Genomic DNA, 26,409 nt, shown 5'->3' on the forward strand with positions numbered 1-26,409 from the left:
TAAAGGAAATATTTGAGAACATACTCTCAAGATGAGCAAGAATGATAAAACCCCAAAGCAACCCAAACAGCCAGAATCAGGCCAGAATTCGTGATAGAACACAAAAACCAGCCCAAAACACCTACAGGCCAGGTACCCCAAACACCAAAATAACTAAATGGCAAGCCCGAAAGATGCAAGAGCAAAAAGGCCCACAGAAAACTATCAAACGGATCAGAGAAAAACAGAATGAGAGAGGGAAAGAGAGAAACATATTTCCAAAAATACTATTCTTGATTTCTTGGGAATATGAAGGTCCGAAATGTCATTTTTGGATAAAACCTATAAATGTGTTTGGTTAATATTTATATTACTGAGAATATTTTAAATTTTATTTAATTTAAAAATTCAAAAATAAAAAATAAAAAATAAAAAATTGAGATCGAGTAGTGAAAAGTTATCGTCACTTCTCATGAGAATGTAAAGATTCTTAACCCATTTCATGAAAATCAAATAAATGGAATTATGGAAGTTATTCCATTCCTAAAACATTAACATTTGTTAATATAGAATTATAAATTAAAAACCTTCACAGTTTTCATATGCCTCCATTTGTGGGCTTGATTATAACTAATCTCAACCGGAGACACAGTTAAAACAAATGAAGTGAGAAAGAAAAAAAAAGTCCTCGTCATCCTAATGATTACACAAGGGGTTGAAGAAGCAAATGCATTTTTTTCCTTGCCTTCAATATATACAGAATAAAAACTAAAAGGGTCTCCATCTTCGTTTCAAAGGTCATTAAATAAATCATCACTTAACTAGGATAGTTATATTGAAAAGTGATATACAGAACAATATACTAATAAAAAGAAAATGTTTATCATAAAAAAAGAAAAAAGGTTCAGCGAATGGGAATCTAAAACAAATTGCATGTTGCATACTAGTAGTAAATAAGAGCTTGCAAAAGGTCTTGCCTGGCCTACACATAATATGTTTTTAAGCATTCGCAACTGCAAAACAATGGCATGATGAAATGAATCAAACTCCAACTTTCTTTTCCATGTCTTCATTTTCATTCCTCCCTCCGTTCCTAAATAACTGACACTTTAAGGTTGTTGCACAAGTATTTTCTTTTCCCAGTTCTTGTTTTACTCTAACTTCATACTATACCCTTTATCTCTTATATTAATTTTAACTTTTCAAATTTTCTACCACCAATAAATGAAGGGTACAATTGGTAAAGTATAATTAATGATCTCTTAAACTTTGTAAAGTGATAGACAATTAGGAACAAAATTTAGCTAGAAATAGTGTCAGTTATTTAGGAACGGAGGGAGTACTATTAGTTTTACCGAATAAATTTTCTAAGAGTGTGATAATACATAAAAATATATTTTCTATCAGACATTATTTATAGACATACTATTTTGTAGCGGTTTTTAGCTTTTATAAACTATTATGACAGTTAAAAACCGTCACAAAATGATATGTAAACATGTCACGCATAAATATATGTCTATAATTTTGTAATTCCTGAAACTTGTTAGGTGTGTTTGTATTTGCAGATAACAAACAATTCAAAATACATCAATTGCTAAATAGTAAAATTACATTTTATGACTTTGCTCTCAATCTTCTAATCAAACAAATTTTGATAATGAACTCATTGAAATTATTTACGGCCTGTATAATTTCCAGCCTTAGAAAGTATGGAAATGATAAATGAACAAATCCAGAAACTTGCTAAGAACTTAGAACAAACAGATTTCTTTTCTTTTAATTTCTTTTTTTTCCCTTTAGGACACAATCACCAGATTTTCATGAAAGTCAGCACTAATGATGATGCAGAAAGAATGTGCTCAAATGTTTGGGCCCATGCATATACAATGAAGACAACTGGGCTTGGCGTGAGGATATATATCTCAGTGGAGGGTCATGGGCTAGTCCCATCATTTAAAAAAAAAAAGAATATATATGTACAAGTGCCACTATCACTATAATTATGTATAAAATGCTACTTTCAATATGACAAAAAAAATGCTAGTGCCTATACCCTCCCTAAGTCCTAATTTATCATTCTCTCTTCGCCAATTCCAACCTCAATTTTTTCTTGTCAAACAAAGGAAAGAACCAAGGAAACAGGGCTCTCTCAGAAAATAAAACTTACCACCTCCACCAGCATATCTTGGTAAGTAGTGTATGCTCAACTCAAGTTATTACCTATTAGATTGTGTTTGAATATTCAACATGCTCAATATCTATACTTATTCAACCACAACAATAACTCTCTAAAGTTTTCATTTTACATGTGCTTAATTTGTATGTATCACACTGGCAGGAGGATTGTGAATGTTAGGAGATGGGTTTTAAATGGTAGTCGGCAATCGTAATTACACTTGCATCATAAAGGTTTTTGGACTTTCTCCTTGCATCGCGGGCGTAATTACAATTACATCAACCTGTATTTGTCTGCAATTTCGAAACCATAACCGCAACCACTACTGCAATTTAAAACTCGAAGCAAGAGACTCCGAACATGATCATGGGCAATGTTCCACAAACTACAACAAGCAATCCTCCTCCACACCTGTATCCACAGGAACTTCAGCTCAAGCTTTACCAGGCTTTCATATTCTCAATTCCCATACTATTTTCCATTATTCTCATTCTCCTGTTTTATTTGTTCTACCTCAAGAGAAGGACATCCTCTCTCTCATCCTCTGCTCCTCACTTACTTCCAATTGTTACCAATCCAACAACTAGCTATCTCTATCATACCTCAGTAAGTCAATAATCTCACTTCTTCATCTCTAGTTTCTATTATATATTGAATCAAAAGAAATGTTAAGCTTGTTTTTTGCACTGCATCATCCATAAAATAAAATCAATAAAATTAGCTAATATTAGTCTCTCTGTTGATAATTCCATAGCCTTGTCGTTTGGACCTGACCGTCAAATTCCTGGAAAAACTTCCAAGAATTTTATTTGATGAGGATTTGCGAGCAAGGGATTCACTGTAAGTCGTTTTGAGTGTTCACGGGTTCTTTTTCTTTTGTTGCTATATTTTATTTGACATAGGTTCCTCTTGAGATGCTTTAGTTGCATTTCATTTCTATCTCAATTTTCATTCAATAAATTTCTATTCACGTCTAAAATCACATAAAAATAAACGGTGGCCGACACCCGACCCCTGCAGTTTGTTTCAATAAACTCTTCAATTTGTTACTGTTTCTCACTTTTATAAATTATAGGTGTCGGGTGCACCACTATTTATATGCTTACAAAATTCATGAACAGTACAACAGAGATAAAAATAGAAAGTATATAAAAAAATAAGATATATGATAAGTACGTAATATGATAGTATAATGTATAAAGTATAAACTCACTCCTTTTCCTTTTGGTGTGTGTCTTTTTGTCTTGAAAGTTGTATTAGGAACCGATTAATTTAAGTTCTTATCTTAATTAGAATTTATGGTAGGTTCATGTAACTAGTTCAGTTAAGCTAATTTAAGAATGCATGTTATTGAAATAAGCTTAAGACTTGTTATAAAAAAATTCAAAACAACCGTTTATACTAAAGTTATTTACATAAGTTCTCTCAAACATATAAATATTTATGAACCTTCATTAGAGTCTTACTCTTTCCTGGTTGGTATATTTTGGATAAGACGGAAGGAAGGGGCTATGGTTATATGGTTCTCCCAAATACATATAGATGGAAAGAATACTAAGGCCAAATACCAGTAAATTAAATCCCCATCCTGGAAGCAAAGCTGGAAGCAAAGCTTCAGCTTCTTCACAAGACAGCAACGTCTTAAATACCACATTGAATAAACTCAAGAAAATTACAGCATCTCCAAACAAACCTGTGGATTCTCCAACCATGTCAATTTTTTTTAATGTTGTACAAGTTTGCTCTTCACTCATTGTTTCTCCTCTCAAAATAAAATTCTTAATTGTTTCTACCTTGAAGTGAATTATGAAAGGAGATACTTGATATCAAAATTTATATAAAAGTTAAGTCTCTTTAAGATTAATATAAAAAATTGATAATTTCTATGATATTATAAATCTTTAAGATATTTTTAGGCCTTAGAATGTGTATACTATACAGCCTAACTTGGAATCCACATCTTGTTCCAAATCACCAGTATTCAAATTCTTACGTGTATTTATTTGATTTGATGAAGCAGCACTATTTAGCAATTCAAATTCTAACTTGAAATTTTCACTTTTGGCAAAAAGATGTTGTGTTTGTCTAGGAGAATTTGAGATGAAAGAAGAGGTGCTTCAGATTCCTTATTGCAAGCATGTGTTCCACATTGATTGCATACATCACTGGATGCAATCAAACTCCACCTGTCCACTTTGTAGATGTTCCATCATCCCCACTACCACCAAGTTCCTCAATCCAGAATCAGACCCACCTCAGCAAGGTGCTATCATTTCACACTCTCCATTACAAGTCATGTCATTATTGCAACCTCAAAGAGAAGATGAACCCAGTGCTTCCTCAAATACAGAGAATTTTTCAAGGGAACGAATGATGCAGTGGCTGCACTAGCTGCATTGTATAATAATAATGGACACTGATTTGGAGGAAGGGATATTCAGAAGCTACACATCAAATGTTATCTAAACCAACATTATATTTACGAAATAAAATTTTGCCCTTCTTTTGGTACATTGTATATATATATTCAATCATTTAGTCCAATGTATAGGCTAGCAAACATGGCAGCAACACACAGCAAGAAATCAATCAGGCCCTCAGCAGCTCCAAAGCCTCAAAAACTCCACAACCAATACCAGATCAGATCACCAACCAGACACAAAGAGGTGAAATTAAGCCAAAGACCAAACTGGGAATTCCCTATTACAACGTCGAGCCTTTTAACCCTGACAACAACGCCAGTCCATGATAAACGACTATAGTATGAGATTTTGTATTGTTAGCTTCAACTTCTAACCAAGATTAATAAATGTTTTTTGAACTGGACCAAAATAATGGTGGGCTAATTGGTTGTTTGTGACGACCATAACAAATTTGTTAATGAATAATCAATAAAGAGGAGAATGTAAGAGTATCTCCCATGCTAGTTCTTATTTCTTAGTTCTTAGCACTATTTATGTGGGCCTGTACTGCCACATGTGCTTAAGCAACTCTATGCATATGCACATTTTGCTCCAACTATGAGTTCTTAGTTCTTAGCACTATTCATTTGGTCCCACAATATCATTATAGTAGTAATATTTTTTACTTTCATATAATTTTGATTTAAATTTAAATGCTAATTCAATATCTAAATTAAATGAATTGATGAATGAGAGAGAAAAAATTAACTTTTCATGCTAAGAACTCAAAAAGCACGTCATCTCCTCCAATGGTTAAGAACCCAGTTCTTAGTTCTTAACTCAAAAATAAGAACTAAGAACTTTGCATTGGAGATGCTCTAACATATTCCAATGAACTTTAAACTTAAATGTAAAAGAAATTATTTACACTATCTAATAATCATTGTAAAATCAATTAACATTGAAGAAATCCATCAGAGGATCATAGACAAGTTCATTAGCATTGACACCCAGAACAAAATCAGCATGTGAATAATCTTCCCTGAACACTACCACAAGCTTGTCCCCATCGTGATCTTTGAGGTCATTGAGCAAAACCTGCACGTCTTGTACATCAGATAGCATATCTTGCCCTCCATAGCTGAGAAAAAGTGGAAACTCATTTGGAATTTTGGTCATGTCATAAACAGGAGGAACCGGTTGTCCATAGTGTTGCATATTTTGGCCTGGATCACCATAATCATACTTTGCTATTTTTCCTGTTCTGACCACTACTCAAAATCCATGGAAAGAAACACACATTAGCCAGAAATTAAGAAAATAAAGGACCAAACTTACCTACAGTTCTATTGGTAATATTTATACCGTTGTTGTCCAATTAAAGACTTAGTAACTATCTTTCTTAATAATTTATTAATTTTATTAATGTAATAATTTTCCTTGACTTCCAATTTTTCAATCCACGACTCATGTTGTAATTGACAACAATAGAAACAGAGTTTATAGAACAGTTTGTAAGTTTTGTCCTGAAAAAAGCTTCAAAATTAAATGATAGTGACAGGAAAAGAACTTGATTATTAATAGACTTACTTTGTGATAGATGGATCAAAGTCTTAGTTGATGTTGGTTGTGGTTCATGATCAAGTAAGACATCTATCTTGGAAGAATTGACGCAGCAATATGGACCTAAAATTTCAAGTTAAGAGTATCAAAATTTGAAGGAATCAGTGTGCTCTCTAAACTGAAACTTGCTCCTCATGACAACATTTTATGTACCTATGAAAAGATCCATCAGGTTTGAGCAGTCGAGGTGTAGAGTGTGGCAGATTTCTTCAATACATTTTGATGCAGCATTCCTGATTATCATCAGAAGAACATTATGCTAGAGTTGAAATTCTTCTTATTTCTTTTTATCCCAAAAATGTGAACTCTTGAACACTCAAACATATTGCACAAAGAGATAGTAAATTTTGAGGATCAAGTTTTTCTCTTACCCGTTAGGAATGAACTCATAGATGCCTAACCAGTATACATCCTGTTATAATAAAAAAAAGGAAATAGTTTTTCATTAAGTCAAATTGTAAATGATATTTTAGTGTCTCATTTAATAGTATTGCTTTTTCTGTGTCTCTTACATTAGCTAAAAAGACGTCAGCAGCAAGTTTTTTTGGCCATGATGTAATCTGATCCAAATGAGCAATTGGGCTAAGTAATGCAGCTGATCTCACCATACTCAGCAACTGCCCTTCTGATAGCGCAGCTAGAGCCATTAAAGTTCCCTGAAATTTTAGTTCATTGTTACCTATGTATAATGCTTCGCCCACACTTGAAGTACAATTACACCCAGTGAAATAAGGAAGAGAGTGAAAAATGAGAGATAACATAGGTGTGTTCAAGGTTGTCAGACTCGTGAGTCTAAGCAGACTCGTTTTGGGTAGGTAGACTCGACTCGTAGACTCGACGAGACTCGAGTCTACCAGAAATGAAAATTTACTAAGTATAACCCTGTCACATGAAGAATAAATACAAACATATAATCTAATTATAAGAGCATCCAAGATTTTTTAACGCAAAGGAGGAAGAGGAACGCGATAGAGGTTGAAAATAGGTTTAGTTTTAGGGATTTTTAATAAATTTGGGATTTTTTAACTTAAAAAAAAAAAACCTTGACGACCGAGTCAGGCCAGAAAACGAGTCTGGCAGCGAGTCGACTCGTTTTTCCTATGTAGACTCGCGAGTCTACCGAGTCAGCGAGTTAACTCGCGAGTCTAACAATCTTGGGTGTGTTATAGGAACAAAGGAGAGAAATAAGAAGAGAATGCGAATGAAAGTGAAGTGTGAATGAATCAATACTCGTTACATATCTATGCACACTAGAATACACAAACATAAAGGAAAATAGTAATTTCACGCCTTAGTTCCACTCTAACTTAGAGTGCATGTTTGGAAATTGATTCGAAAACAACACTTGAAGTCAAAATTATGGTTAACAGAAGCAATATCCCTCAGATTTTGCTTCTATCCGGCATCATTTTGACTTCACCATAGTTTTAGAACTAGTTTCCAAGCCTCCACAGTATGAGGTAGAAACAGAAGAGTGATATGAAGAAAAAGTGAGTTAAAATGTGATGGAAGAGAATGTGAATGTGAATATATCAAAACTGCACAAATGAGTTAAAATCTTACCAAAGAATGAGCAGCATAGTGCAACTTGTGACCAGTTTGGTTGTACACATACTGGACTGAAGCAGAAAGATCATAACTAGCTAATTCATCCCATGACCAATCCCAATAAGCCTATACATTATCAATAAATTATATTGTTAATCTAATAGAGATTTTGTCACTAGATTACTGTAAGTGTGAAGAAAAAGTGAGTGTGAGAATGTATCATCAAAGTTGTAATTACTATAACCTTGTCATTAGGACTAAGTGTTTTGTGCTTGCTGCTATATTTTGTCCCGCGAGAATTGACAAGCCACACATCAAACCCATTATCTGCTAAAATAAATGCCAATGATTCCTCTGGCGAATTGAAAAGCCATGTTATGGCATCCTGAAACAAAACACCATAAATTTATCTTTGCTGAGTACTTATACTTCAACATTTACAAATTTCTTAAGACCATAATAGACTAAATGTTAGCTTCAATGCACCAACTCAACTTACATTGAGGACGCCATGTTGTAATAGCACAGGCGGCTTGTCAGCTTTCTTACCGGACCGCCCTTCTGGCATCCTCTGAAGACTCAGGATGTAACCATCCTGTGTTGTAACCTGAGTCCAACAAAAATATTGCCTCACATATCGGTAAAAGAACTGTCTTTATAGTGGTAGTTTGGTTACATGGTGGAAAACCAAGATGACGCAAAAATGATGATGAGTACTCGTAAAAGTTAAGGAAAGTTGCTTCTACCCATTGTGATTTTGGCGTGACTGTAATTTTTAACCGTTTATTCAAACATGACCATAAGCGAAATGGAAGAAATAGGCCAGTAATATTTATTTACCGTGTGTTCTTCACAATTGTAACCTTGTGTCTCTACCATGGTCTTGCAAATACCATCATTAGAAACTGAAGATGCTGGAATTTCATTGTATGTGTGAAGTGTTTTTCTCCCTTGTGCTGCTGTAATGCAAAGCAGAACTATTGAAAACAGAACAAGCACAATATTAGCCATTGAAAATGTGGTTATGTTATGCCCCTCACAGAAAAAGTAAATGCTGGTTTTTTTTGTTTTTTTCGAAAAGCAAAATAGTTTTATTTAATTGATAAATCCTTGAGAACAAACTCTCTTAAGAGAGTAAACAAGTGAGGAATCTGACTGCATAAAAGTAATCCTTTCTTCCTCTATCAATCATAGAATCAAAAACCAGACAATAAAAGCACAAAAAATCAAGCCTTATGATGATTGCCCAATAACTAACAAGAACGATCCTCCTATGATATGATCAGAAGAAGATTCAAATGCTGGTTATTTTATAGCCCTTTGGAGTATAAGGATAAAATTGAAGATAATTATGTTTGTCAAGTCAACCTGTAATAATTATAATCAACTTATGCATTAAATTAAATGAATTAAATGACAATACAATTATGTTTCTCAAAAAAATTAAATAAAAATAATGATGATTTCAATAAAATAAATCAAATAAATATTTATTTCTAAAAAAATACATTCCAAAATTATCATCTAATCTATCTATATCTATATTATATACTAAAGAAATATTTTTATCTAGAAGGGCTTATGCCACATGTCAGACACCTGGACATGAAGCTTTCCCACAAAAATTATTTTTCAACAAAAAAAATTAATTTTAATTTAATGCATAATAATATATCTAAAACATAACAAATGCAATAAAAAGTCTTACCAAACAAAAAGTATTCTTTTAAAGTTTTTGAATTCGCGTTTAATATATAAAATATTCAAAACATAAATATTATTTTGAAAAATAGACTAATTTTTAATAATATTTAAAATAGTATTATAGAAAAATAATTTGAGTAATATTATATTTTTTAAATTTTTATCATTTTTGTTTGCACAAATATATAATTTTTTATAAGCACAAATACAAATGTTTGTTGAGAGAGAAAAAGATAAATTTTTTAAAAAATTATCATCTAATATACATAAAAAAAATTCGCATTCTCATTTAATCTACATGAAAGTTTTTGAATTCACATTTAATATATAAAATATTCAAAACATAAATATTATTTAAAAAATAGATTAATTTCTATGTTTTACATAGTCATTCAATTACAACCTTTCATTTCCTATTTTAATTATTATTAAATTTAAAATTAATTATGAGCTAACAAATGAAGGATGTAATTAAATAATTGTGTAAATAGTATTATCATCTAATATACATAAAAAAAATGTAGAACGAAAAGTATTTTTTCGTTAAAAAATATTAATTATCATTGATTGCATAAAATAGTCAAACCGTACTAATTAGAATCTATGTATGCATTGAATGCATTATTTCCTATGAATAACAATTTGAAATTAAAATAAAATAATTAACCTTCCTGGACATGAAATTTCTCTCCAAAATAAATAAAAAAAAATATTTCAATAATTGTTTAATAGTCATTTAATGCATGAAAAATGAGTCAAAAAATTTATCTCTTTTTCTCTCTCAACAAACATTTATGTATTTGTGCTTATAAAAAAATATATATATTTATGCAATCAAAAATGATAAAAAGTTAAAGAATATAATATTACTCAAATTTAAACACGCTCATAAATAATGAAAATTATCAAATTGAACACCAAAACAAATACATACCTTCTCATCCATTACCACCAGTTCAAGGGACAGAGGTAGTTTGGAATTAGTATAGCTTTGCCCGTACCCACATCCTCAGCACCTTAACCAGCACCCTCCAAGTGGGTTTTCCATCGACGCAGTGTTAAAACATCATCATGCAGATTGTTTTGTGCGATTGGGATGGATATAATGTTGGGGAGAGGCACGGCGAGGACCCATGGGGCAAGGTCGAGGGGAAACACCAAGGGGATTTTGGACACCACATCTTAACCCAAAACCTTAAGGCATTAGGTTTATGGGCCACATCTCTTATAAACTCTCCCTCTCACCTTGACTTCTCCGATGTGTGACTTGACTCCAACACTTGATTCCAACAATCTCCCCCTCAAGTGTGAGTCCCTCAACCACATCACCCACGGTCCTCCCGTCTGCGGAAGCTATCCACCTTGCACCGCCGTTCGCTGCCAACGGAACCTGCCGCCTAGCCACACTGCTAGGAAGACTTTCGACACAAGGAGCCGTCATGGTCCCATGAACCATCGGCTTTGATACCACATGTTGGGGAGAGGCACAGCGAGTACCCATGGGGCAAGGTCGAGGGGAAACACCAAGGAGATCTTGGACACCACATCTTAACCCAAACCCATAAGGCATTAGGTTTATTGGTCACATCTCTTATAAACTCTCCCTCTCACCTTGACTTCTCCGATGTGGGACTTGACTCCAACACTTGATTCCAACAATTATTACTAATAGTTGGGGTCAAACACCATGAGGAGTCATATGGCATTCCGCTGCTCTGATAAGCCAGCCAGAGGAGCAAGAAGCAGCCATACAACTATTAAATGCTCCTAGAACCCACATGCAAACCTCTTCCATTACGGAAACACACCCAACTCCAACGGATAACACAACGTGCACCGTAAAATGCTGCACTACCTCACCCATTCCGGGAAACTGGGTGCTTTTCCCACTTGGGCGATATTGATTGAGTTTTATCTATTTTCAAATTCATTTTTAAAAACGACTCTTGAGTTGAACAACTGTGGCCACATAAACAACCTGATATAATCACCAAAAAATATATGACCATCACAGCCAACAAAATCATTAGCTAAGAGCCATAAGCAAAGATAAACTATTCAAAATTTAGTTCACCTATAACTACATAACCAACAATCTCATTAACATGATCATAACACAAGTGATCAGTGTAGGTACACAACATAGCATAGTATGTGATCATCATCTTCATGCTATCGTGTATAGATCCACATTGTGTCTTCCCAAGAAAACACAATCAATCTCACCAAGAGATTACAAACATGTTTCTCATGAAACATCATTTCTTTATAGGAAACCAACATCTTTCAAATGAAAGATCAAAATCTTTCGACCAAGAAAACATCAACATCTCCCCAAGGAGAAAATAAACATGTTTCACATTTCACATGAAACATCAACATCTCCCCTGAGGAGACAATAAACATGTTCCATAAGAAACACCATTCCTTACAAGGAACAAAACATCTTTTGGATAAAGACCAATGTTTTTCCAAGAAAACATCACCATCTCCCCAAAGGAGACATTAAACATGCTTCTTAATGAAACATCATGTTTCTTAATGAAACATCATTCCTTGAAAGGAACAAACCATCTTTTAGTGAAAGATCAATGTTTTCAAAGAAAACATCACATCTCCAGATATTATTATCATATAACAACAAAATCATGATATCCGTGGGAGTCACAATTACAGATAGATATAATCTCAATTTCTAATCAACTCCCACTAACTCATCATATCAAAAAATCATAAACTACACAGGTTTATGCAAGTGATAAATTAACAATATCACTAAACTATCACACTTCGAAGCTAATTAAAGTAACATGATTCTAATAATCAAAATAATATGTACTCAACTCAGAAGTATCAATCAATTGCCATAAAAATAGTTGATTAAACATCAGAGACAAGATCAACAAGTAATACACACTTTTAATTATCTCGGAGACCATGTTCATTGAACACAATAATAATCTAACTAGATTTAAAAGATGTTATAATATGGGTAAAAGAAAATATACAAGGACATCTAGTCCTACCAGGCAAGCACAGAAATAAGATATTTCTAGGTATAACAAATAATTACATCTAAAAATTTTAATAATATAAGCTCCGACTTATATTAATAACATTGAGAAAGAAATATCAATATAAAAGAAATTTCTCATGAGTAACACTCAGATTTTTTTTTATTATTTTTTTAAAAAAATGTCATATAATATAAGTGTCATATTTGTATCTCTTGTCATAAAAATGTCAAAGCATTTTGATCTTTCATTTGAAAGATGTTGGTTTCCTATAAGGAAATGATGTTCCATGAGAAACATGTTTGTAATCTCTTGGTGAGATTGATTGTGTTTTCTTGGGAAGACACAATGTGGATCTATACACGATAGCATGAAGATGATGATCACATACTATGCTATGTTGTGTACCTACACTTCGCACTTGTGTTATGATCATGTTAATGAGATTGTTGGTTATGTAGTTATAGGTGAACTGAATTTTGAATAGTTTATCTTTGCTTATGGCTCTTAGCTAATGATTTTGTTGGCTGTGATGGTCATATATTTTTTGGTGATTATATCAGGTTGTTTATGTGGCCACAGTTGTTCAACTCAAGAGTCGTTTTTTAAAATGAATTTGAAAATAGATAAAACTCAATCAATATCGCCCAAGTGGGAGAATGTTAGAACTTTATTCTAATTTGGACTTATATTAATTGATGGCTTTTTATTTTATTAAAATGAGTTGAATGTTACCTGATATATTCTTTCTATGTGAGTTCTTTTGTTAATGTGATCCTTTTGAGCTATTTTGGGAATCACCATGTGCATATAAGTTTATTGATTTGAGCCCAATTGACAAGTGTGCATGAGCTTTTGTGTAGGGCCCAGTGGGCCTAATATCCATAATGGATGGACATTAGGTTTTCTGTAAGGCCCAAGTTTTTAAACTTATGCCAAGTAAATAGAATCTTATTCACGATTAGGGTTGATGTATCGTGAAGGGAAACCTGAACTAGAGTTACCAAATGAAATAAATTTATGAAGGAGAAAGTTCAGGAAAAGTCTAAGGATTGTACCAAAGTCGATAAAAGTTATAGCACGATCGTTACACGCTTAAACCTAGGTCAGAAACCCTAGTATATAGCTAGTTTTCACTTATAGGCACGATGGAAGTTAATTCCAAAAATCTTCAGAGAAATGTTAGAACTTCTCTTATTCATTGTATGACAATCGTTTCGAGGCGAAACTCTAGGATCTATGAACGTCCGATTCCAATCATCGGAAGTTTGCCGAAACCGAAACCCTGGTATTTCAAAACCCTAGAATCACCCGACAATGAAGACTTTTTCTATTCGGAACATCAAATGAAGATTCCACACGCGTACACCCATTTCTCTTGATGATTTCAATCTTTCTTCAGAAGGAAGTTTTCTATTCCGACAATCGATGCAAAAAGTAACTTATCGGGTAAAATAGTTTTACACCGACTTTGCATTAGTTACCAAAAATACAAGGAGACCTCATTTTAGTTTTGGAATTCTTTCGCCAAAACATATCTTAGAATTCACGGAGAATGAAGCCGGAAAAATCAGATTCGCGAAACTTTCATTTTCGCGCGTTTTTCCAACCTCTATATATAGCAAGAAAGGAGAAAAAATGGCAAATATCTTCACCATTTTCTCTCCAAACCCGCGAGCTTCACCAAGGAGGAAGGAAGAAGAGTTTTTGTTCATTTCTTGCTTGATCGTCGATTAATCAGTTGCTACTTCAAGGTGTCGAGGTATAGTCGCTAATCCTTACCTCTGATCGTCTTTTCCATAGCTTTTCTCTATGTCTTTCTGTGCTCATAGTTTTGAGGTTTTTGCAAAACTATCCTGAATATCTCATTTTTTATTCTAAACATCTTCCCTACATTCTTCTGAGTATGTTTAGCTAATAATACTCCGCCGATGCTCGAAAAACTACCGTCGAGTTTCAATTCTGGTGAAAATACCCATTTTGGGGCAAAGCTTCGTCCTTTGGGCTGAAAACTATCGCCTTAGCTTAGTGCTAGTAGGATTAGTTGTCATAAACGTCGTTGGTGACGTCCCCATCCAATTTGCTTTTTTAAATTTCAGTTTTGAATTTCTGAGCTAAAAATATTGACCAAAATACCCCTGCGACAGTTTTTGATCCGATAATTTTTCCGAGTTTAGAATACCCTTAGTTACGACTAATGATAGCATAGGAACCAATTTTGATCGAAGAAAAATCGAACCCCACAATTACCAATAGTGGCCGAGCACTCTAAGGGGGAGGGGGAAAATTCCTTTTTCGAAAACTTGTCCTTTCGCGCTAGATTATCGTACCTCGGAGTATGTACTACTTCGTGTAACCTTAGTAAGTATTGATAGCTTAGTTTCCGATAGATTCTGATAGTATTTCTGTGGTTTTGCTCTAAAGGTGATTTTGAGGAATTCCCATAGGAGCAAGGCTTTGATTGTGAAGAAGTGTTAGAAGATCATCCTGGAGAATCTTCAGGTGAGGGCTACTCACTGAATCTCTAGTTAATGCTTAGGGTCGATGCTTTCGACATTGTTTACTGTTTATGCACTTGTTTGTGTTTGATTGGAAAAATGTTTTCTGAGGCTTCGGCTGACAATGTAGATGATTCATCTACTGAATGTTTTTGAGAGTGAATTACATGCTATGTGCTATGTCGGTAATTTAGGATGTGTGATGCATGCTTTATATGCTAAGTGCTACGTGGTTATTGCATAATATGTTGATATATGACATGTTGGTTGATTGTGCTGAGTTAATTATGCTTTTGCAATGAAATCTGTGATTCTGAGTAGTGAGAATACCGGGCAGGTCATGCCGATTTTATTTTGAGAGTTTTGAGAAAGTTTGATAGGACGAATGAGATTCGGGCCTTGTTATGGTGTTTTATGGATCGAGACATTCTCTGGAGTCAGTTGGGGATTAGGAGATCCCGAGAACTTATAAGATTTTGCGATAAGACTAAAAGGATATTATTTTGTAAAGAAAACTCATAAGACATTAAACAACCTCTAAATCTTCAAATAATGATAACAAACTCGAAAGGAAGCTTAGGATGCAAATCTTAGTTTTTGGAAAACGAGAAGTGTCGTCGGATCCAAGTGTTGAGGAAGTTGAGAAGTATTGAGTATGTTGATGCTCTTGTGCTGTTGGAGCAGCTGTGTTGTTGGGCTATCCGGGGGATAAGTCCGGGAAATTGATAGTTTCCGAGTATGTTGATACTCTTGCTCGTTGAGCAGTTTTGACCATCGGATTGAGATGAGTCGGATGATTTGGAGATCATCATGAGTTATGTGTTGTTGTGAAGATGTGTCTTTTGTCGCAGAATCGACTGTTACCTTAGGGTAAGCTTTTAGAGACTTTAATTTAGCTAGAACACGTGGCGACGTGTCGAGTGAGATTCGGAGACGTTGTTTGACTAATCATCCTGCATTCATGCAACATTAATGAGGTATTAACACAGGACGTACTCTGGACCTCGTCGGTTTCCAAAATGGTCATAAGACCCGGAATGCCGTGTAAGAGCGTTTGTAGACGACTCTTGTTGCAGACCGAAATGGCAGACCTTCGGGTTTACTGCTGATCTGACTACCGTTGTTGTTGGAGTAAGAGGCACGCGGGCCGAAATGGTCCCACTGTGGCTGGTGTTAGGGCTGATCCGTTTGATGTCCATCCCCTTCCGGAATGCATGTGGTTAACTGGGTTAACCGTCATTTGCATATCATGCAACATGCATACTGACTTAGTTGTTGAGTGTGATTGATAATTGTTAATCCTACGTGATGCATGCTATTTGTTATTATTGTTGTTTATAATCATTGTGGAGTATGCAACCCTAGGATGTTATCTCTAGTTATAAGCCTAAGGGGCTATTCTCTTATCTGTACCTATTGGGTGTAATATTTACATAATTCTTTGGAGTTGACCCTCGCGTCTTCTGTGTGTGTTTTGGCGGACAACGCCTTTGTCAGATGTCCATTGCGGACTGGTTCACAATGGTCCACCCTTCAGGGGGGGGATTAGATACGAGATGATTGACCAGGATGACCCCGGTTCGTGGGTGGTAGACCCCGCTAGCCATCGCGCGACGTACTCCGGGAGGATCATGGAGGATAGAGTAGATAGGGAAGGGCGCTTGATGGAAGGAGTGCTGAGGAGGAGCATTGTCAGCTTCAACTTGCCGCCAGGAGTGCACTGCGGACCAAGATTAGGAGGAGCACCACCGCCACCGTCGTCTTCGGATGATGAGGACCCCTCCGAGGAGGAGCCTGTGGGAGTGCATTCATCAGAGTCCAGCACACCCACCGTTGCGATCATTGATGATCATGGTTCGGGCCCAAAGCCCGTTAGTCCAGCACCGGAGCGCATTGCGGTTGTGAGGGGAGGCCGGATAGTGTTTGTAGACTTGGTCGTTCTGGATTCTGATTCAGACGACGATCATGCTAGCATGTAGGTTTTAGTGCTGGTGTGAGCTCCTCGAGATAGGATTAGTGTAGGAGTAGAGTCTTAGCTCTGAACATCATTTGTTTCTTTGGGGACAGGGTAGTTTCCCACCTATAGCTTTTTGTGTGGTTTCTTTACGGGAATCACAGAGAGTTGGTTGGACTTAGGAGGTCTTGTTTCAGGCCGATGGGCCAGCTTATTCTCAGTTTTGAGGGATGGTGTTGCGGACACTTAACCTTACCTTTTGGGTTGTACATATTGCCTACGGGCGCTACTCTTCTTATTACCCGTCACTGGAGGGTTACTCGTGACGTGGTTAGCTACTTACAGCGGGGGGGTTGTAATTATTATTGTATATTAGTTCTGTTGTCTTTCGCATTTGCGTTTTATTTAATTCAGTCTTGTTAATATCATTATCGAAAAAAAAATATATCACGTTTTTCCGCATTAAGTTTATTTTGGTTACTAAAGTGACGCCACCGAAATCGGGGTGTTACATTTTCCATGTTTTATTAATAGAGGGCAGGATCTCCACTTGACTCTGACGTTCTTTAACGGCTTGTGCTCCATCGAATGAGTTAGTTTGCAAGAGACGGAAGATCAAGTGGAAGATCATGTTCTGTCGCATACAGTTGTGTGTCGGCTTCCGCGAATTAAAAGGATCTTCAAGAGGTATGCGATTTATAGTTTTACTAGATCTCATGGTGTTCTAATTCCTAGTATAGATCCAATTAATATGTAATTTCTACATATAACACCATTGGAAAAGTATATTTATAGGAAAATTTGTGAAAAGAAATGCGGGAGAATGTAAAGCATAGAACAAAATAAAAGGGGCAGGGCAATGGGATCTTGCAAACGAATTCTTCCAATGCTCTCAGAGCTTGACACGTCTGCTAAAGTAACTATTGAAGGACTTGTGAATTGTATCATACAAGGTAGTTTACCCGTGCGATGCACGACTGCTGTATTATTTTTTGAAAATAAAACAAAATATGCCAATAAAATAAATTAACAAAAATTTGAAATAAGATAAAATCAGAGACATTTGTCCTTCTATTCCAAATGTGTCTAAATTGCATTAAAACAAAAGCAAGGAGCAGTAAATTCTACGTGGAAGAAAAAAAATTGTGCCTGGAGTGAGGTAAGAAAAAGAACCTCAGTAATTGGAGTATCAAGAACCTCTCAGGGTCATACTTCTCCAACAGACCCTTGGTTATCTACAATGAAAGAAGAAAGAGGTTAACAGATATTTGTAAATCAAAATTTGTAATACTACCACTTTGAACACTTGACAATCAAGAGAAAATACTACCACTTTGATTCAAAAGTAAAAGATTTCCAATGAGAAATAATGTGTCATTCTAAACTTACACCGTAGTTAAGTTAAGCCTAGTATGCAGTAAATTAACATCAAGCAATGCTAAGCTTAATATGCAGCAATGCTAAGGAAATCCAAGCATATTATGCAGCAAACTAATGAAAGCCTAGTCATTTATGCAACAATCTATAAGGGAATCAATATGGAACAAACTAAGGGAATCTAAGATTATTGTGAAACAAGCTAACGAAAGCCAAGCTTATCGAACAAATTAACAAAGCAAGGCGAGCTTTATTTAAAATAAAAATCATGCTGCACATTTTATGAATTTGTAGCAACATAATCAATAAACAAACACAAAGGCACTGCAGTATTACTTTGTTTATGGTAAGCTTTTCTTCATTTTAAAGATCAAGCTACCACTCTCAATGTACATAAATTATAAAGCAGTTAATATGACTTCTTGTTTTCCTAGATTGATTCAAATAATTACATGTGTCACCACATATAATGCATCTTCTACTGCCATGTAATCTTTCTTTTACTTCATGGTATATTACATAGTATAAGAGTGATTCTTAAATTGATTCAGTTCTGCCATGTAGCGCTTCTCTAGCAACATGGTATGTTAGACATTTGGTGATATATATTAGAGATGTCTAACATACTACTAAATTTATTTCATTCAGTTCTATTTCATTATTTTCCAATTCATTTCACTCGTCTTTAACATATTCTAGGGGACTTCTTTGTAAATGAACTTAACCATGAAACAAACAAAAAACATTGTCCAGGGAGGCCAAGATAACGATTATGTAAAAGAATCATTTTTTGGGCTATAACATCCCTTGACATTCCCGCATCAATTACACATTTCTCTGTTGTACAAAAAATGAAGAAAATGAGTTGATTATTTACACATGAAAAAGAAGCTATTTTGAAATCCTCTCTGTTCGCAACAACCTTTTCTAACTATGCTGATACACATAATGACACAAACAACCAAATTCTCCTTTACACATTTTCTGGCCAGAACTCTCTAAAGAATGCGCGCTCAAATTCCTTCTCCTACATCTGCTTTTCATACTCCTGCATCTTTCTCATCCGTTTAAAGCGCTTTGGTTTTTTTCTTTTTAGACGAATCTTCCGGAAATCAATTGACATCAATGAAAAGCAGGAAATATTACACTGTTTAAAAAAGAGAGATAGAGAGAGAATGGGAGGGGGTATGGTGGCAACCGAGTGGCCAAGGGCTTCTATGCGCTATTATAGCGCTATAGTACATTATTGACAACTCTGGTAAGTATGATCCTATGCCCACTGATTCTACACTCGACATAATACACAAAGTTTGCTACTCTGAGAATAAATTATTATGTTCTTATATCCCTTCCTCCAATTTTCTAATTTTGTAGTTTTTGCAGTTAGAACTCAATTGTACGAATTCTGAAAATATATTCCAAGGACCATCAGAATGACAAATATTGAAAACAAAAGGGGACAATGGATGGAGTAGTTCAAGACAAAGGGAATGCAGTATTTTACTAATTAGTAATGACTGAGAATAGTTCGATGCAAAAGCTGACTGAATACCTCAATTATTTTATAGTAGTACTATGTTACATGAAGATACAAATAACCATTACTTTGGTTGCACTGAAGGAACTAATTACTCAATCATCAAAGTTTATTCATTACTGAATACTATATCATATTTCTTAAACTCCCCCATCAAATTGAATGGAATAAAACTTGAAAATTCAATCTATTCCAATCAAAATAACTTGGACAGCTAACACTATCTTAGATAAGAAAATCTTTGGCAACCATATAAACTTCCAATTCCAAATGAATGAACTGTTACCATTTTCCATAGTTATCTTATTGCTATGGAATATGTCCATAAGCTGATGATTTATAGATGATGACCTAGGAGCAAAAAGTTACCTGCTGATAGTTCCCTTCAGAGGCATTACTATCATCAGACTTCACGGCCTTTTTCTTCCCTTTGTTCGCTCCCGAACCTCGTTTGTTATTCTTCACACAAGTTTCCATGGGTTCTAGTCTACCCTGTTTCCATCATGAATCCATTTATCAGAACCAATGCAAGAAAATTTCAAACATAGGATTAATAGACTACAATTATGGGAATGAGACAAGTGCACAAACAGGAGCATTTCACTGATTAAATTCATCACCAAGTATGAATTTCTTTGGTCAAATCGGTTGCTGGTTATAAGGAATAATTTCACCAACAAAATACACATTCCCAACATTTAAAACAACATTTGTAACTGTTGATTCCATCTTTTAGTGAAAAAGAAAAGAGAGTAAGAAACAAAACCTGCTCAGATATCCCAAGACCAGTCCCTTCTTTCCAACCTTGCTTCTTTAATAGCTGCAGAAAACAACATCCCCAATTATATTTACATGAAGGAGGAAAAAAAGGAATGACAGAAAATAAAAATAAAAATACAGCACATAAGGAAAGAAGGGAGAGAAACAAAGGTACCTGAAACTCTATATTGGAAGAGTTGATTGTTGTTGCTGAACCACCACATGAACCCAACATCTCTTCCATGGCACACACTGGAGAGAGAGAGAGAGAGAGAGAGTACAATCAAATCAAAACACTTCAAATTCCAAAATTGTTTGACAAATTTACCATTGCATTCCTTAAACCCCTTTTCCAGTTTCCAATATTTTTATGAAGAAAACTGAACCAAAAATTGAATTTTAACTACGAATAGAAACTACACAACAATAAAGAGGATTAATTGTGAATTTGGAACACATCGCTAACCTCGATTTGATCAGAGTTTAGGGGAATAATCGTTCTCGCGTTTTTTCTTTTTGGTAAATTTCCTTCTCTTTCTCTCTCTGTTTCAAAAAAATAAAAATCACTTTTCGCCGCCCAGAGGAACTGGTGAGTGCATCAAAATCATAGAACTGCAGCCTTAATACATAGTATAGGTTGAGCCAACCATTCACATGTTGAGCAATTGAATCCCTTCACTCTTCCTGTAAACCAATTCCAAGCTCTAAGTTGAGCACCTTCAAAGATTGACACATCTTGATTTCTCCCCTTCTTGAAGATTACATAGTTCCGATTTTGCCAGATTGCCCACGCCATTGCAAACCATGTAACTCTGAGTAATTCATTATGTTTTGCTGTCAAACCCAGATGAGAATGATGCTAAATATGGCTCTTGCAGTCCCCTGGAAGCACAGTGCACACACCAAGCCATCGGTAGTAAAGCCCCCAGAGATTGACAACAATCGGGCAAGAGCATAACGGATGATCGAGAGTCTCCTCTTCCTGTGAACACAATGGACAACAAGCCTCCTCCACGGTATTTAAAACCTTCCTTCTCCTAAGATATAGCAGTGAACTTAATTTGATCCTCCAATTGTGATTTGTAGGACAAAGTGATGCAACATTGTCAACAGCAGCAAATGAAGCCATTAGAATAAACCTCCCAGATAACACAGCAAATTGCAAATAGAAAATACCAGATAGCAAATAATAGAAAGCACAAAGGAGTCAATGAGCTTTGCCTCAGAAAACACAGAATCACACCCTTATATAGCCATAAACTGGAGGCAAAATCACACACAACACATTTGCAATACTTTTCCCTATCAAAAGTTGCCCAAAAAGTAATATGTACTGCAAACTTGTCCAACATCTTTCCAGGGAACAAAGGAACATAAAAAGCAAATAACCCAAAAAGTGCATGAAAAAGGAATAAAACCCAAAAAGTTCATGAAAAAGTTCATCAAAAAGCTGAAAAAACAAATTAATTACTCCCTTATGGTGCACCTCCACCACATTGAATAAAAACCCTTATGTGAATAGTAGCCAAAATGCTTCCCTTTGTAGTTATATATATATATATATATATATATATATATATATATATATATGAATCTTGAGTTGATTTGATGACGCTAAGAAAGAGACTAAGTTGTGAACTTATGTTGAGATTGTAACATGATTTTTTTTTTATAAGCAGATTGTAACATGATATATGGCATTGTGGGATGTGAATATGCATGGGTTATGCTTCTAATCATGGAGCATATCATTGCATTGGAGAAAATCTAGGAGTTTCTAGTGAAGAGAGAGTTCGACTCTTGGTGGGTCGAGGATTCCGCATGTTTCCATTTGAGATTTGATCCCTAATGATTGTGAGAGCCAATCAGAAGCGACAACAATGGTAGGTGACGTAGGTCGCTAGCTTCGGGCTAACCGACTGGGTTTCTGTGTGTATGTCTCTCTCGTCGTGTATGGAGTTGACGTCCTTATTCGGATCATGATGAAATTGCATTAAGCATGTAGCATACACTTGAAGTTGACCAGAGTTGCACAAGAAGGGGGGGTTTGACTTGATTTCTCAAACGATATAAAAATTTATCATCTTCATTGGTATCGTTTGGTGCAGCGGAAGTGTAAGAGCAGAAAAGTAGACGATGCACACATACAATTTTATCATGGTTCACCCCAGAACGATAGGGCTACGTCCAGTCCTTGGTAGCACCAACATTTCACTAACCACTGTTGGAGAAAATAGAGAATAATGTGAAAGAGTAGAGAGAGAGATTGAGGGAAAATATATTATTGACTTAATTAAAACTGAAAGCAATACATGTCTTATATAAAAGACCTAACTTACTAGAAGATAACTAAATGATAACTTCTTATCATAATAACTAAATCAGTTATTATCTTTTATTCTAGCCTCTATCTAATAGCACTATATCACTATCTATTAGCTAGATTTAATATTTGAATTAATATCCACAATACTCCCCCTTAATTCAAATACCCAAGAGATACTACACCTATCTCTTTCCTTAAGATCACAAATCTTTCAGTCTTCAAAGGCTTGGTGAAGATATCTGCCTTCTGCTCATCAGTGGGGCAGTACACCAGCTCCAGCTTCCCTCCATTCACCTGTTCACGCAGAAAGTGAAATCTGACTTCAATGTGCTTACTTCTTCCATGAGAAATTGGATTTTTAGCAAGACTAATCGCTGAGATGTTGTCAACCATCAGCTCCATTGGCTTCTTAGTCACAAAACCCATTTCTTTTAACAGTTCTTCAAGCCAAACAGCCTGGCAGGCAGCAAAGGACCCTGCTATGTATTCAGCTTCACATGAGGAAAGAGCTATGACAGGTTGCTTCTTTGAGGTCCAAGAGATTGGAGCTCCATGCAGCTGAAACAAGTACCCAGAAGTACTTTTCCTGTCATCCAAGTCGCCACTATAGTCAGAATCTGTGTAGCCAACCAGTTCCAGCTCCTTTCCAAGCTTCTTCTGCCTTGGAAACAATATTCAATAATCTGTAGTACCCTGCAGATACCGCAAAATTCTTTTGGCAGCAGCCAAATGTGATTTCTTAGGTGCACACATGAACTTGCTGATGAGTCCTACACCATAGGAAATATCAGGCCTTGAGTTGCACAAAAATCTGAGTGAACCAACAAGTTGCTTGTACAGAGATGCATCAACATCCCCTTCATCATCCCTCCTCAACTTGATATTCACTTCAGATGGAGTTGTTACTGGATGACAATTCCCCATGTTGAACCTCTTCAGTATGTCTTTGATGTACTTCTGCTGGTACATGAAAATTCCTGCTACAGTATACTCGAATTGCATGCCCAGGAAGTAACTCAGCTTTCCTAAATCTGACATCTCAAATTCAGACTTCAGAATCTGCTTCAGCTCATCAAGTTCTTTAGGATCTGACCCAGTTATCAACAAATCATCTACATATAGACAGATGAGTAGCAAACCAGTGTCTCCATGACTCTTTTTGACATACACACCATACTCCACAGAGCACCTATGAAATTTGAGTTGAAGGAGGAAACTATCAATTCTCTTATTCCATGCTCGCGGGGCCTGCTTCAAGCCATATAAGGCTTTGCTGAGCTTGAAAACCATGTTCTCTTTTCCTTGTATCTCAAATCCAGGAGGCTGACTGACATAAACCTCTTCTTCCAAAGGTCCATTCAGAAATGCAGATTTTACATCAAGCTGAAAAATAGGCCAGTTTCTCGCACTAGCAATGGAAACCACTAGTCTTATGGTTTCTATCCTTGCCACCGGTGCGAAAACCTCAGAATAATCCAGCCCAGGTTTTTGTAGAAAACCTCTAGCCACAAGCCTTGCCTTGTGCCTAGCAATAGAACCATCAGGATTTAACTTCTGTTTGAACACCCATTTAACCCCAATTTTGTGCTTATTTGGAGGTAAATGGACCAGAGACCAGGTCTGATTTTTCTCAATTGCTTTCAACTCATCAATCATAGCAGCCTTCCAAACTGGTTTCGCAAGAGCTTCCTCCACATGCAATGGCTCAGCATCAGCCATCAAAGCAAAGTGAATCAGATCGCCTTCATCATTAACTGCATGGTCAGGGACTGTCTGATACTCACTATATCTTTCAGGCCTATTCCTCTGCCTTTGAGGTCTTGGAACATGGTCTGCAGAACCATCTGAATCAGCCTGATCATCATGTGGTAAAGCCTCAGAATTAGTTTGGTGGACATGTGATAAAGGTGCAGAATCATTGTCCTCATCACTTTCATCACTCCCTGTTGAATTCATTGTTGTGACCATTAGCATTATAGGATCTTCATCAGAATCTTCCCTTGTTGCATAAGCTTCCTTGTCTGCATTCTTCTGCTGTTTTGGTTTACCAGTGCGACACTCATAGGAGTAGTGTCCCATCTTGTGACACTTGTAGCATTCAACATTCTTCTTATCAGTCTTCCTCTGATTGCCACCATTCTTTGCAGATTCACCTCTCCTTTTGGACGATTCTGGCTTGTCAGAATTATCTTGAGACCACTTTGACTTGTTGTCGGACTTTCCTTTGCCTGTCCACTTCTTCTTTTTGCCATCATGATTGTCCAGACCAACCTTCAAAGCTTGTTCTGCAACTTTCACAGAATTACGATCAGCAAGGCGCATCTCATGTGCTTCCAATGAACTCTGCAACTCTTCTATCTTCATGTTGTCCACATCTTTAGATTCCTCAATTGCCACTACGATGTAGTCAAATTTGGGAGCCAAGGACCTCATGATTTTCTCTATCACCATCACATCAGTGATCTTTTCTCCACAGCCCTTCATTAAATTGACAGTGGTTAGGATCTTGGTGAAGTATTCACCAACCTTTTCATTCTCCTCCATCTGAAGACCTTCATACTGTCTTCGAAGAGTTTGCAACTTTACCTTCTTTACCTTGTCACTGCCACTATGAACTTTCTGCAGAATGTCCCACATCTCCTTTGCTGAAGATGCATTTGCTATTTTTTCAAAATGCGTATCATCCACGCATTGATGAATGAGAAACATCGCCTTACAATCCTTCTTCTTCATATCGTTATGAAGAGTCTTCTGTTCTTCAGTCATGTCTTGGGTCAGTGGTTGAAACCCATTCTCTATAACATCAAGAACATCTTGAAACCCAAATAGAACTTTCATCTGAGAATTCCATCGATCCCAATTCTTATCAGTTAGAACTGGGAGATTTACTCCCGGCAGATTGTTACTTGCCATCGTGAGGGTTTCGGTTTCTTGATCAAAATCGAGATTCACAGCGTGTAGGGGAGGAACCTCTGAAACTCGCAGCTTCCACCAATTTCAGAATCGCAGAATTACAATTCTGATGAAGGACGAGACTCGCAGAATCGCACTTCAACAAAACCGAGCCAAACAGATTTGAAACACACAGTTTCACAGCAACCCTAAACCACCAAACCTATCACAGGCCTCGAAACTCGCAGCTTCGATTAGAGGTTGTGTTTGGCTCCGTTTAAACAAGATTGAAACACGCAGCTTCAATCTTCACGACCCGCAGGTCCAAGAATCGGAACGTGCTCTAGATACCAAGTTGTTGGAGAAAATAGAGAATAACGTGAAAGAGTAGAGAGAGAGATTGAGGGAAAATATATTATTGACTTAATTAAAACTGAAAGCAATACATGTCTTATATAAAAGACCTAACTTACTAGAAGATAACTAAAAGATAACTTCTTATCATAATAACTAAATCAGTTATTATCTTTTATTCTAGCCTCTATCTAATAGCACTATATCACTATCTATTAGCTAGATTTAATATTTGAATTAATATCCACAATAACCACAAGTAT

General features: G+C 35.8%; 2 protein-coding genes and 1 pseudogene across 3 annotated transcripts; 1 reads left to right on the plus strand and 2 right to left on the minus strand.

Annotated features, from left to right (window-relative positions):
• Positions 1-1,917: 1,917 nt before the first annotated feature.
• LOC130723624 (probable E3 ubiquitin-protein ligase RHA4A) lies at positions 1,918-4,940 on the plus strand. Its single transcript, XM_057574733.1, has 4 exons — positions 1,918-2,170; positions 2,321-2,764; positions 2,913-2,998; positions 4,231-4,940. Exons 2-4 carry the CDS (start codon positions 2,519-2,521, stop codon positions 4,547-4,549), a joined length of 651 nt encoding a protein of 216 aa, XP_057430716.1. The 5' UTR covers positions 1,918-2,170; positions 2,321-2,518; the 3' UTR covers positions 4,550-4,940.
• Positions 4,941-5,463: 523 nt separating this feature from the next.
• LOC130724281 (triacylglycerol lipase 2-like) lies at positions 5,464-12,596 on the minus strand. Of its 2 annotated transcripts, XM_057575479.1 has the most exons (10): positions 10,370-12,596; positions 8,572-8,708; positions 8,231-8,338; positions 7,976-8,116; positions 7,747-7,857; positions 6,696-6,839; positions 6,555-6,595; positions 6,337-6,416; positions 6,151-6,246; positions 5,464-5,831 (listed from the first exon to the last, which is right to left on the minus strand). In XM_057575479.1, the coding sequence occupies exons 2-10, from the start codon at positions 8,608-8,610 to the stop codon at positions 5,512-5,514; spliced, it is 1,080 nt and encodes a 359-aa protein (XP_057431462.1). In that variant the 5' UTR covers positions 8,611-8,708; positions 10,370-12,596; the 3' UTR covers positions 5,464-5,511. The 2 variants fall into 2 exon arrangements, with proteins under 2 accessions (XP_057431462.1, XP_057431460.1); XM_057575477.1 differs by lacking the exon at positions 10,370-12,596 and having other exon boundaries at positions 8,572-8,998.
• A 5,575-nt stretch (positions 12,597-18,171) lies between these two features.
• Positions 18,172-21,183, minus strand: LOC130724792 (uncharacterized; annotated as a pseudogene).
• Between the last annotated feature and the right edge of the window lie 5,226 nt (positions 21,184-26,409).

The sequence above is a fragment of the Lotus japonicus genome, chromosome 6, assembly GCF_012489685.1.
Source record: "Lotus japonicus ecotype B-129 chromosome 6, LjGifu_v1.2".
NCBI lineage: Eukaryota > Viridiplantae > Streptophyta > Magnoliopsida > Fabales > Fabaceae > Lotus > Lotus japonicus.